The sequence below is a fragment of the Parasteatoda tepidariorum genome, chromosome 7, assembly GCF_043381705.1.
Source record: "Parasteatoda tepidariorum isolate YZ-2023 chromosome 7, CAS_Ptep_4.0, whole genome shotgun sequence".
In the NCBI taxonomy this organism is placed as follows: Eukaryota; Metazoa; Arthropoda; class Arachnida; order Araneae; family Theridiidae; genus Parasteatoda; species Parasteatoda tepidariorum.
In genome coordinates this window covers 74882063-74894163 of record NC_092210.1, presented here as the reverse complement: position 1 = coordinate 74894163, position 12101 = coordinate 74882063, and the positions used below count along the sequence as shown (strand labels likewise).

Sequence of the window (12101 nt, the reverse complement as noted above, 5' to 3'; positions counted from 1 at the left end):
CTTAAAGTACACATTTAAATTATTAAGAACACATACAGTATAATGTTTATTACAACAAAATTCTTATTTTAGGTTAACAAATGCAACTTAACACTGTTTTGACTATTAATGTTAAATTAGTATTTTATTTAAAAATATAAATACTCTGTAAGCAGTAATTGTAAACATAATAACAGATATGATTATCAAAAATTTAATAGCTCTGAAAGTTTGATGAAGACAAATTAATGTCGTAAAACATTTATACCTATTATTTTCTTAACTGAATTGTGATAAATTATATACTCATGAAATAAGTTATTTTACACCTAACTAACTAAAATAAAATTCAATTTGCAATTGCTAAAATAGTTTGGTGGGAAAAAAAATATTTAAAGAATTGATAAATTCATTGCAGCACCGGGATTCAGTGTTTCTTTTAATTTAAAAGAAACTCTGCAGAAATAAAAAAAACATGAAAATAAAAGATATTGCTTATAAAAAAAATTATTTAATACACTTTTTTTTTTTACTTGTAATATTTTTAAGTACCTCTGGATCCCATGGGGAGAAATTTATCTCACAAAAAAAAATCTTATTAACTTCAATTCAAATAAGAATTAAAAAGATAACTTCTCCATGAAGTCCATAGAAATATATAGATAAGTTAATTTTTTTAAACTGAAATATAAATTTTAATTGAAGCAATATTAACAAACACATGCAATTTCCAACTAAAGGCAATCATGGAACAGTTAAGTGCACTTTAATTGTTTTACATTGTCATTATAAATAAATAAGAGCAAAACAGCATCTGACATATAAAACCATTAAGGCCTCCTTTGAGAATAACAACACTCTAGAGAAAGTGACACATATTTAATAAGAACATCCCTATTTAAAATATTTATATTAGCAAAACAAGCCATAAAAAGGCTAAAGCATACAAATTGAACATTTTAAACATCTTTTTTAAGGCCACGGTGGTCTAACTACATAAATATTATTGTTTTAATTAGCTAGATCAAAATACATTTTATCATTTACAAAGGCACATTACTTTAAACTTAATGTATGGTTAAAAAAATTCTCAACATGCCCGGTAGTTTTCATTAAATGAGATACGATCAAATTTGGTACTCTTGCAATATGTATTTTCAAATGAAAAACAGACAATTAAGGACATAGTTTAGAAATATGAGCAATATGTTTACAACTTACTTTTCAAGTTAAATAAATCAGTGTAAATCACAGACGATTTATGTGAAAAAAGATTTTAATTCATTTTATATGATCAGCTTTTCTAAACTAAAATATTCTTGCATTAAATGTAATCTCGACAGTCTAAATTTGAGTAATGTCTTGATTGCCACTGCCTCATACATGTGAGCTTTCATTAACTGTTTTCTGGAGAATGGGTAACAAAAGTCCATATTATGTTTTCCTATCGACCTGAATAATATTCTTATTTGTAAAAAGATAATTTTTTAAGTGATACATTAGAATCTAAAGTAGATACAAAACCAACTACTTGAATGCAAGAGGATTTAGAAGAATAAGATATATTTACTCTGAAGTTAAACTCTTATCATCTAGGATCTAAACATTAAATTCTTATTAAATAACACAAATGCATTAAATTCATTTTTTGTAGTATATTTCTGGATATGTTTATTTATTACTTGAAAAGCATTTTTAATTTATATTTTTAAGTGCATTACATAAAATTTTTCCTTCATATACACAAACTATGGGCCAATAGAACAATCCATCAAAGTTTAAAAAGAAATTTTGAGTTAAATATGGTGGCATAACATGAAAGATTTCTTTTATGCTTTTTTTTTCTCTTGTATATCTTGACTCTTCTTTAATGATCATGTAAATAGTCATATAAAATATTTATGAAATGTTATAAAAGGAAGCAAAAGCTAAAAATATATTATAATGTAGCAAAATATTTTGTAAATCTATCATTATATACTTAACTTCCTGTATTATGTTATTGCAATTTCCTACATTAAAAATACTTAATTTTAAAGTTATCAGAATACACATTTTCAATTCTGTAGAAATTATTCTGGCATAAATATTTCTGTTGCAAAATCCTTAAATAAATTATTAAATACAACTGCTTAAGAAATTTAAAAAAAATAATTTATAATTTTTTTTTGTAAAATATACATAAATAAATAAATAGTAATATTTTTTATAATTTCTTATTATTTACAGAATTTAATAGTATTCATATTAAAAGGCTTGAAAACTAGAGAAGGCAAAAGCAAAGAAGGCAATGGTTTTCAAGCCGAAGGCGATCTTGCTCAGCTTTTGTGTTACTACAGAGAACTACACTTTTAGCCCAGCTCAGAACATTTTGTTTTTATACTCACTAAAACAAAAGTGCCTGTAGCATATTTACATTTCATAACTAGAATGCCGCCTATGCAATAGTGCTCTTTAATCAGTCCATCCAAATAAAAGAGCACACTTATAATTATTACAAAGCTAAAAAACCTCATTATCAAACATAAACAGGTGAACTTTGTTTCTCGGGAGCTTCCTCCAAAGGTGGAGGAGGTGCTCGATTAGGGTAAACACCCCCATCATCAAAAAACCTACGAAATGTAAATTCTAAGAATGCATGTTCCGGATGCTTGTTATTGTCACTAGGATCATCCAAGTTACCCTCATCACTTGATTCAGAATTGTCACTTCGCAGTTTGTCTGAATCGATGGGATCGAAATTGGATGTGTCTGTTGGATAGCGAATATTGGGTATGTAAGGAGCACGTGTTTTCCTGAGGTCACTGTTAAAGTCTATTTCCGAAAAGAAACTGTGTTGCTTTATTTCCTCCACTCCATTCCTGCCTAACCTTGACTCTGCCACAGTACACAGCCTCAAGATTAGATCAGTAGCTTCGTCAGCAATGTTAGCTTTCTTGGGTATTCTTAAAGTAGCTTCCCAGTTAATTACCTAAAAAATAATGCAAAAAAATTACCCTTCAAAAAAGTATATATATGAAATATTTTTTTATTTCCAATGGCAGACATGAAAGACAAATTTGTAGCCGAGAACAATATAAAGGAAGAACAAAAAACGGAAACAAGAGCTACAAAAAGAAAGAGTCTATAGGCTTGTAATAATGCATCTCGCCCGCCAATAACGTTCCCACAAGGGCCCAGGAGGAAGTGCAGGGCAACGTCTCATATGGTTAGCGTCCATTTCTTCTTGCAGGTTACAAAAGGGACTAGAAAGGATTTTGTGCAGGTGTTTTGATAAGCAGTCATATCCAGTGGCAAGGCGAAAAAGGGTCACAGATTTTTCTCTTGGCCATGACGGAATATCTTTAATTCCTTCCAGCCAGTCCTTATCTTTATTTGCTTCTTGGAGTTTTCCCTCAAATGTTGTTCAAAGAGAGATTTTTATTAGTCTTTTTGCGATGTGGAAAGGAACTGGCTTAAGAGAAATTTGTAGAATCTTGGAGGCTTTTTTATATATGAAATATTCACTGTAAATTATTTGAGCTGGGTTTTAATTCTGAAAACTAAGTACAACTCTGAAAATGGGTTTCCTCTGTCGATTGTGCATGAAAGATGAAAAATATAATTAAAAAAGGAGTGATTTTTTTTCGTGATAATTTACAAGTACTCATACCACTTTATAAGCCCTCCAAGAAAAAATCATGGCTATTCACTGGAGGGCTTTTTGAAGCAATATGACTAACGTTTCAATGTACTTGGAGGAAAATTAAAGTTACGTCTGATCTTCATAATTTTTTTTTGTCTTTCTTGGACATCATTTGCCAAAACATTAAAAAAAAATTTTATTCTTGTATTTAATTGTTGTAATTAGTTTAAAACATTTTCTTAACTGCATTGCATTAAAAAGAAATATTACACTATACAAATTAACTCTTTATTCAAATGAATATATGGGCCAAATCTCATTGTCAAGTATTATGATAAATCACATTGATTACAAAAAACAAACGATTCAAAAAACTATACTTTAGGAAAAGGAAGAAATTTTTTTTTTAGAAAAGCAAGCAAAATAAATGGTATGATTAGTTAATGTTAAGACGCCCGGCGGCTAAGCAGTAGCGCTTCGCGCTGTCGTGCTACAGGTCCCTGGTTGGATCCTCGGGCCGGGCAAGGTTGACTCAGCCTTTCATCCCTTAAGTGGGTCGATAAATGAGTACCAAGCATGCTTGGGAACTAAACACTGGGGGTTTCGCATTCGGCTGACCACCTAACCGGAACATCTGCTCCTGCACCCCAGAGCCCAAAGGTCAAGAAAACTGAGAGGGGCACAGTAGGCCTTGGCCCTCGATGGGCTGTCGCGCCGCTGATTTAGTTTTTAGTTAATGTTAATTTTTTTTGAATGATTCCAGAAATCTATTATCACTCATCACATATTACTGTTTTTTTTTCTCCACCTTAATTTAAAGTGGATGGTTCATTCCAAATGTTTTCAAGCCTTCACAGAAGAATAGAGCCTCAATCTTTCAGAAGCTCAGCTTCACAGCTCAGTGCCTTTACTACTATCCTCATATGCAAATAATTATCTTTTGTCCTATTTCTTTTAAACTTTAAAACGGAATAAAACTTAAAAACATACATAGCAACAAATAAATAATGAAAAGACTTACTTTTAACTGAGTTTCAGCTGGTGTGTTGGCATAAAATGGAGGCTGTCCAACAAGCATTTCATAAAGAATAACACCTACACTCCACCAATCGCACAACTGAGTATATCCTTTAAAAATAAAATCTGAATTAGGATTGCTTGCAGAACATACTACCCAAAAATTTACATACATAGAATCAAATTTATCTATTAAAAGCCCTAATTTGATGAGGTCCTGGGTGTAAAGGAACATTTTTAAAAACTAATTAGCTTCATATTATAAAACCATATTGTTATAAGCATAACTTAAATCATAAACAAAATTCTGCTATTTTTCCTGACAGTGCAAATAAAAAGAAATAAACAATAGCTCAATTATAAACATTTCTAGTTTGTTTGTATATCATAACTTAGATTTTTGATAATTTTGGCTGACCCTATGACATAATTATGTTATTTTTTTCAAGTGTTTCTTCATATGATAAAGCTTGTTTTGTAAAATATTTGGTCTAGCCAGTTTCTTTCCATTCATATCATTCCTTATAGCCTTAGCAAAAAAAAAATTTTAATTGCTGTTTTAAGAGGACACCATACCACAGAAGGAACTTTTCATTACAAATTCCCTTTCACCTCCATAATTAATTTAAAGTATAGAAAAAGTGAATTTAAACAAACTTGAGTAAACCATGAAGTTTCAAATATTAAAAAGAAAATTTTAAAATACCCAAATTAAAATAAATTATGAGAAGATAATTTAGGATAATGCAATAAAGAAGCTCTCTTTCAATAATTTAATTGCATTTTGAAACGTTTATTTTTGATTTATGTGTTTAAATTTAAGCTAATACTTATTGCTAAACAATTGTACATGTCATTTTTAGGCTTTTTATTTAATGCTTCCCGTTGTTTTCAGTGTCTGAAATCCCAACTCCGGTTAATAATCCTTCGATCCAATATCTTCAAAAAATTTAATCCAAATTATTGAAAGAAAAAACTTTCATGTGAATATAACTAGGCACACTGACTTTATGGCTTACTCCAGGTTTGCTTTCTTTTAAACTTTAAATTAATAAGGAGAATTTGCAACGAAAAGGTTCTCCCATGGCATGGCGTCCTCTCAATAGAATAAGGCAAAATAAATAAAGTTTGCTAAAAAAACATAAATTTCAATATTACCGAGTTTTTCTTTGAAGTTAGGACCTTCCTAAATCAATTATTTTCATAAAAACGTCTGAATTATTAATCATACACAAAACAAGTAATTGAACTGAATTAATGTATTTTTTTAAAATTTTCAAATCTATTCTAACTTTCTATTTTTTAATGAAGAAATATCTCAAGAAAGTTCTAAACAGTAGTCAATCAATAAAATCACTTTCTTGTTTGCTAATTGAATTTCCAAACTGATGCAGATTAGAATAATCTTTTCAACTAAAATATGATTTTTTTTTTACATTCTGAATAGTAAACTCAAATTTATTTTAGAAATATTATTAAAACTTATTTTAATAAAATCTAAAAATAAAATCACACACTTTTACTCATATAGATGCACAATAAATTTCCTTGAACTATATCTTGTCAAATATTTGTTCCATAGAAAATTAGATATTTTTGCATTATTTTGCATAAATATTGAATACCACTCTTTGTTGGGTAATAAATCCAAGTTTTAAAGGATACCCAGAACCAGCTGAGGAAAAAATAAATTTTTGTCAGGTACCTGAAACCAGCCGAGCAAAAGATTCAATTTTCACTAGATACCCGGATTTAGCAAAATTTTAGAACCGGTACATATCTAGTAGTTATACATGATGCATGCAAATAAAAACTCAAATTATTAACATCATATTTGTATACCAAGTTAACTTTTCCGAAATTATCTGTTTAACTTCTACAACTTAAAGACATAAAAATGTCTTTTAGATATACTGGCATTTTATATTTCATATTAATGATTTTTTTCATCCCATTAAATATTAAACTTAAAAGGTATTGCTTTTTGTTGCAATATTAAGACATTTAATGCGTAACATAGCATATTTTACTAAATAGGCACCATTAAATTAATCTTTATACAAGTTTATCAATAAAACATTAAAACCCAATTAAGACAGACTTCTGGTCTTTTTAATCAAAAGAACTCTCCCAGAAAAGGTTATTAATAATAAGATTATTAGAATAGCACTCGCAGAATAATAAACATAACTAACCAGATTTGAGCAAGACTTCAGGAGCGATGTAATTTGGAGTTCCTACTAATGAATGAGCAAGACACCTTTGATGTTCCCGCTTTCTTCTCCTTTCTAAAGGTTTAAGATTGGCACTAGGTTTACAGTGACATTCATTTCCCCACTTATCATCTAAATCCATTGAGTCTTGTCTTCCATGCTCTCCTAAAAATATATAATCAAGTTATAATTAAATTAAAAAAATCAGCTAAGAGATCAAAGTAGCAATCAAATAAACTTCGACAGCAAAGATACTGAGTTTCTCTTTCATAAAATGACCAAAAGATTGAAACAAGATATAAGGTGTAATTCAGTGGATGGTCCCTAAATTAAAACCATCAAATGTTTGCAATTTTAACGATGATTTAATAAAAACGATGATTTAAGCATCCCAAAATAAACTAAGTTTTGAAAAGTGTCAAAATTATACAGTCAAAAATTAGTAAATAACCCTGGATTTAATGACTATTTTCACAAACTCACTATTAAACTGAAAGCATAATAATCGTTAAAAGAATCGATTACTGTGTGAAAATTTAGTGCATACGACTTTATGAATTCATATTTTTAGATACCGAAAACTTATAGTGAAAGCTAGGAATATTTCTTTTAAATAAAAATTAAGCTAAATTAAAGGCATTGAGGAGAAAAAGTTTTCCTAATTCAGAAGGAAGAGTAGCAAGCACCCTAGCCTCTTCTTTTAGAGAAAAGGAAAATAAAATTGTCGAAATCGTTACAATAATGTAAGAAAATGCCTGTAAAAATAAAAATAACATAAAATATTGAGCCCCTTAAACAATTTCCATTATCACAGATCATTTTAAGGCACAAAATAGTTTATTTATAACAGACAATAAACTTAAAATACAATTAAACTTACAATATTTTCTAGAATAGAAAACACTATAAGATACCCAAAACATTATTTAACTTTTATATTGGGCATATTTTTGAGTTCAGCAAGTGCAGAGTTTTTTCATTTAAATTCTAATAAAGAAGAAAGGTTTCATTTCTTGCATTTTGGTTAAATTAATAAAATTAAAAACAGTTTAGTTATGAATAATTAAAAACAGTTTAAATATACCCTGGTAATATAAAAAAGATCAGCCTAAATAAGAGAACATTGTTTTCTTAAGATTGCCTATCAACAAAAAAATTTATGATTAAATGTATTGATTGAAATATGTATAATCTAATAAGATATTTAATTGAATATATAAAGAAAAACATTTACCATTTCTTTGGTAATATTTTGAATTATGAGTCCACCTAAAGCCTGTACAAAGTCCAAAGTCAGTCAGTTTTATGTGACCATCTCTATCAATGAGTATATTATCAGGTTTAATGTCTCTATGAATGAAACCCATTTTATGCACACTTTCAACAGCTAAAACAAGTTCTGCTATATAAAATCTAGCTAAAGTTTCTGAAAAAACACCTAATTTTATGAGCAGTGACATTAGATCACCTCCTTGAATGAAATCCATAACAAAATATAGATTTTCATCATCTTGAAAAGAATAATATAATTTTACAACCCACTCATTGTCAGCCTCTGCTAAAATGTCCCTTTCTGCTTTTACGTGCGCAACTTGATTTCGTTTCAGAACATCCGATTTTCGTAAAGTTTTCATGGCATATAATTGATTGGCGTCAACTTTTCGCACAAGTGCAACTTCACCAAATGCACCTATACCTATTGTTTTTATTTTAGTGAACATAGATTTATTCATTTTTGCTCTTTTTAGCCTGATGTAATTAGATTCCTTTTGGTGAAGCATTTTTCGAATCTCACACTGAGCTTCTTTTGTTAAACCAACTTTTGCCATTTCTGACTCGAGTTGTTGACGGCGATGCTCACGTTCTTGATGTGACTTAAGCAAATTTTCAATGTGTTGTTCCATGAAAAATTTGAAAGCGGCAGGAGAATAATTTCGGACTTTACTTTCTCTGCGTTCTTTTTCTTTTTCTTTAGAAAGCATTTTTCTAGGTGGAGGTGGAGACAACTGAGTAATTTTGTTTTGCACTTTATTCAGCTCATGAGTGGAATCTGATTGTGTGGAAGGGGATGATGTTGAAGTAGTTGACATAAATGATACAGGCGATTGATTGACTGCCCTGGACACAGGCGATTCAGAACGAGAGGCAGAACTGGCAGTATCCATAGCTACAGGGGAGAGTTTTCTATAAACAGTTGTATGATGATTGTCAAAAAATGAGAATGCATCTTCGGGCATACCATTTATATTCACATAAGATCCTGGAAGTGCAGTTATTTGGGATGTACAGATGCTATCCACTGTATTTACAAGATTGGACGTAGCTTTTGTTCCATTTCCATTAACTGGATCAGTAATAGGTCCACTAGTAAAAGAGTTAGAAGTTGGCCCATTACTTATAATGGTTGGCACATTATTATTGAGCTTAGTCATTCGTGCTGCAGCTGCCCTTTGAGCAGACAGCACAGCTATACTAGATGCATAACTAGGTGGGTCAGTAGTGGGAACATTAGAAAGTGGGCAATTGTCCATAGGTAATATTTCTGGAGATTGTTCAGACCATTTGTTTTGATTTGTATCATTAGAAGTATATAAAGATGGTAGTGGTTCGGAAACAGGAGGTTCTGGAAGCGGTTTTTGTGATAAAGACATAGATAAATAAGGTGGAGGTTGATTTGCTATATTTTGAGTTGAATTCGACATTACTTGCCACATGGGATTGGAATATGGAGGGGGTGTTGGAGATGGTGGAATAGAAGAGTGAAGAGTATTTGGAGCAACTTGGTAAGGAGGTGGTTCTGGGGCATGATTAGGCTGTGTTAATTGAGGTTTATTTTGGTTTCGTGGGTACAGAGGAGGGGGATTAGAAGATTCCACAGGTCTTAAAGGAGAAGAAGAAGAGGAAGAAGGGCTAACAGGTGACATAAGTATACTGCTAGAGTCAGAAGATACTGCTGAATTAATACTTGCAACAGATGTAACTTTATGTATAGGATATGGAGGTGGAGGGTTTGGTGCTGCAGATGATTGGCCAGAGGGTGTAAAATTAGGTGCAGCAGTCACAGCAGGAGGTGGTGATGTGGGAGCAACTGCAGTCTGTAATACTGGCTTTTGAACCTGTGTACTTTTAACAGACTGCATGATGATAGGTGATTGAGATTTTGCTTGTCTAGAACTCCAAGCTTGAAGAGCAGCTGGTCGAGATAAAACTGAAGAAACAGAATTAACGATTCCACCAGGGGATGGAGCTCTATGTTGAGGAGATGGCTGGGGTGAAGATGAATATGAAGATGGAGGAGTATATGCAGGAGGTGGAGTTCGTTTAAGTTGAAAAACAGGAGGTATTGAATATTCACTACTACTTATAGTTGGAGTTGGACTATGCCTTCCAGAACTAGAGGAAGTATATGATGGTTGAGGGGAAGAGGAATACCATGATTTGCCATTAGAACTACCAGCATGATATGGCCCATCACTTCGGGACATAGATGACACTGAAGAGCCATTTGAATTCACAGACAAGGCTTGTAATTGTTGAGTTAATTGCTGATGTATTTGAGAATTATTCACCACGACCATAGGGGCACGATTAGAAGTAATTGGACTTGTGCCTCGTTGAGGAGTAGAGCTAGCAGACGAAGTATAATTGAGAGCTTGCCATGAAGAAGTTGGCACCGGTGACATGCGTCTCATATACGGCTGCTTAACACAAACTCCATTTGTTGAAGTATGAGAAAGTTCTGTCTGTGAATTTATGGGAGGAGGCAAAGGTGGAGTACTGCGAGGCGGAGTAGGAGGAGGGCACATTGTCCCTCTAGGAGGTGGAAGAGGAGGTGGTACATCTGTGCTTGAAAAGTCATTAGCTACATTGATTCGATAATTAGATGTTACTTCACAGTTAGCCAATGAACTTCCATAAATTAATTTTGGAGGATCAGGTAATATTTTGTGTCGGAGACCAGTGATGCATACATTAGAGCTATCATGTCTCGAAATTTCAGGATATCTGATATTATTGATAGAAGCATATTCATGAGATGTATCTGGAAGATCTATAGGTTTGGGTTGACTTTTATACTTGACATTATCTGCAAAAAGAGAAGAAAAAAATTAGAATTTATGGAATGTCATGAATTAAACAAAATGAACAGCATATCCCCTCTAATTTTTAAAGTTGGGCTGGTAAGAAACAGGTGCAGAACTTTATCAAAATAATAATAATAATAATAAGCTTACAATTTGCTTTTATAAAAAGGTTATTTTGAAATTATTATTTTAAATTTTTGACTTAAATTATAGTTAAGCATAAATGAAATTAGTCATACATTTTTATTCATTTCTTTTAAATAATTAATAAAATTGCGATATCATTCACAATGTCAAAGTTTGGTGAACCAATAATTAGATTTTTAAAATAAAAGCTACAAATGAAAAAAGAAATAGCTTAAAACTTATGTTAACTTTTAATCAGTAAAACTATTAGAATAAGTTTTATAGGATGTGCATTTTATACCTAACTAGTAAGTTTTAAACTATTAAATTGGTTTATTTTTATATTTAATGGTCAGAAGATTTAATTTTTACAATCTTAACTATAGGAAGTATTTTTGCCAGGGATTGGCATAGAATGCACTTGAATTTGTAATATATTGTAAGATAATGTTTTAAAGTCCTAAAACAATTTGTCGCCCAAAATTTTTGACTTTTTAAAAATTATAATAATATTGCACTTACAATGCTATTAAAAAAATAACATTGACTTAAAGAATTTTTCGTAAAACAAAAAGTTATAGTTAAAGGGATATAAATATACAGTTTTCTCCCTAAGTGTGTTGAGAAGTGGGACCCTCCCCCCTGTCTGCTCTTTAAAAGAGCCAGGAACTACAGATTACCAAAACTAGTAGAAATTATTTTTAGGCTAAGTTAATAACAAATACTATTATTTCTCTTATTTATTTGAGTATTTTTAAATCAGTTTTGAAGCAGAATTCATCAAGTAAGATATAATTAACATATTTAGCAAGATTAGTGCTCTTCAAAACTGAAGATGCCTGTGTTTTTGAAAAAGCATGCTGCCCTTTTTTACTATTAGGGATATCTCTGAAATGTATATACTAGTATAAATAAATATCAGACAAGTAAAAATACAAATGTGCTCAATTCATGCATTGTAAACCTTACTCAAACATACATTAAGTCGAAATTGCTATTTCGTATATGCAAGCAATGTTATTTTAATGTCCATTGCAATGTCCTAATTTATCACTT

The 12101-nt window shown here is 30.9% G+C and overlaps 1 protein-coding gene across 2 annotated transcripts in view; it reads right to left on the bottom strand.

Moving 5' to 3' along the window:
• Positions 1-2181: 2181 nt before the first annotated feature.
• LOC107453135 (serine/threonine-protein kinase Warts) overlaps positions 2182-12101 on the bottom strand; it is a 64483-nt gene continuing 54563 nt past the window's right edge. For both annotated transcript variants that reach the window (XM_016069843.4, XM_016069835.3), the window contains exons 4-7: positions 8069-10921; positions 6817-6999; positions 4626-4732; positions 2182-2950 (exon numbers count right to left, since the gene is read on the bottom strand). In XM_016069843.4, the coding sequence (XP_015925329.1) occupies positions 2498-2950; positions 4626-4732; positions 6817-6999; positions 8069-10921 (3596 nt within the window). In that variant the 3' untranslated portion in view covers positions 2182-2497. The remainder of the gene's footprint in view (positions 2951-4625; positions 4733-6816; positions 7000-8068; positions 10922-12101) is intronic.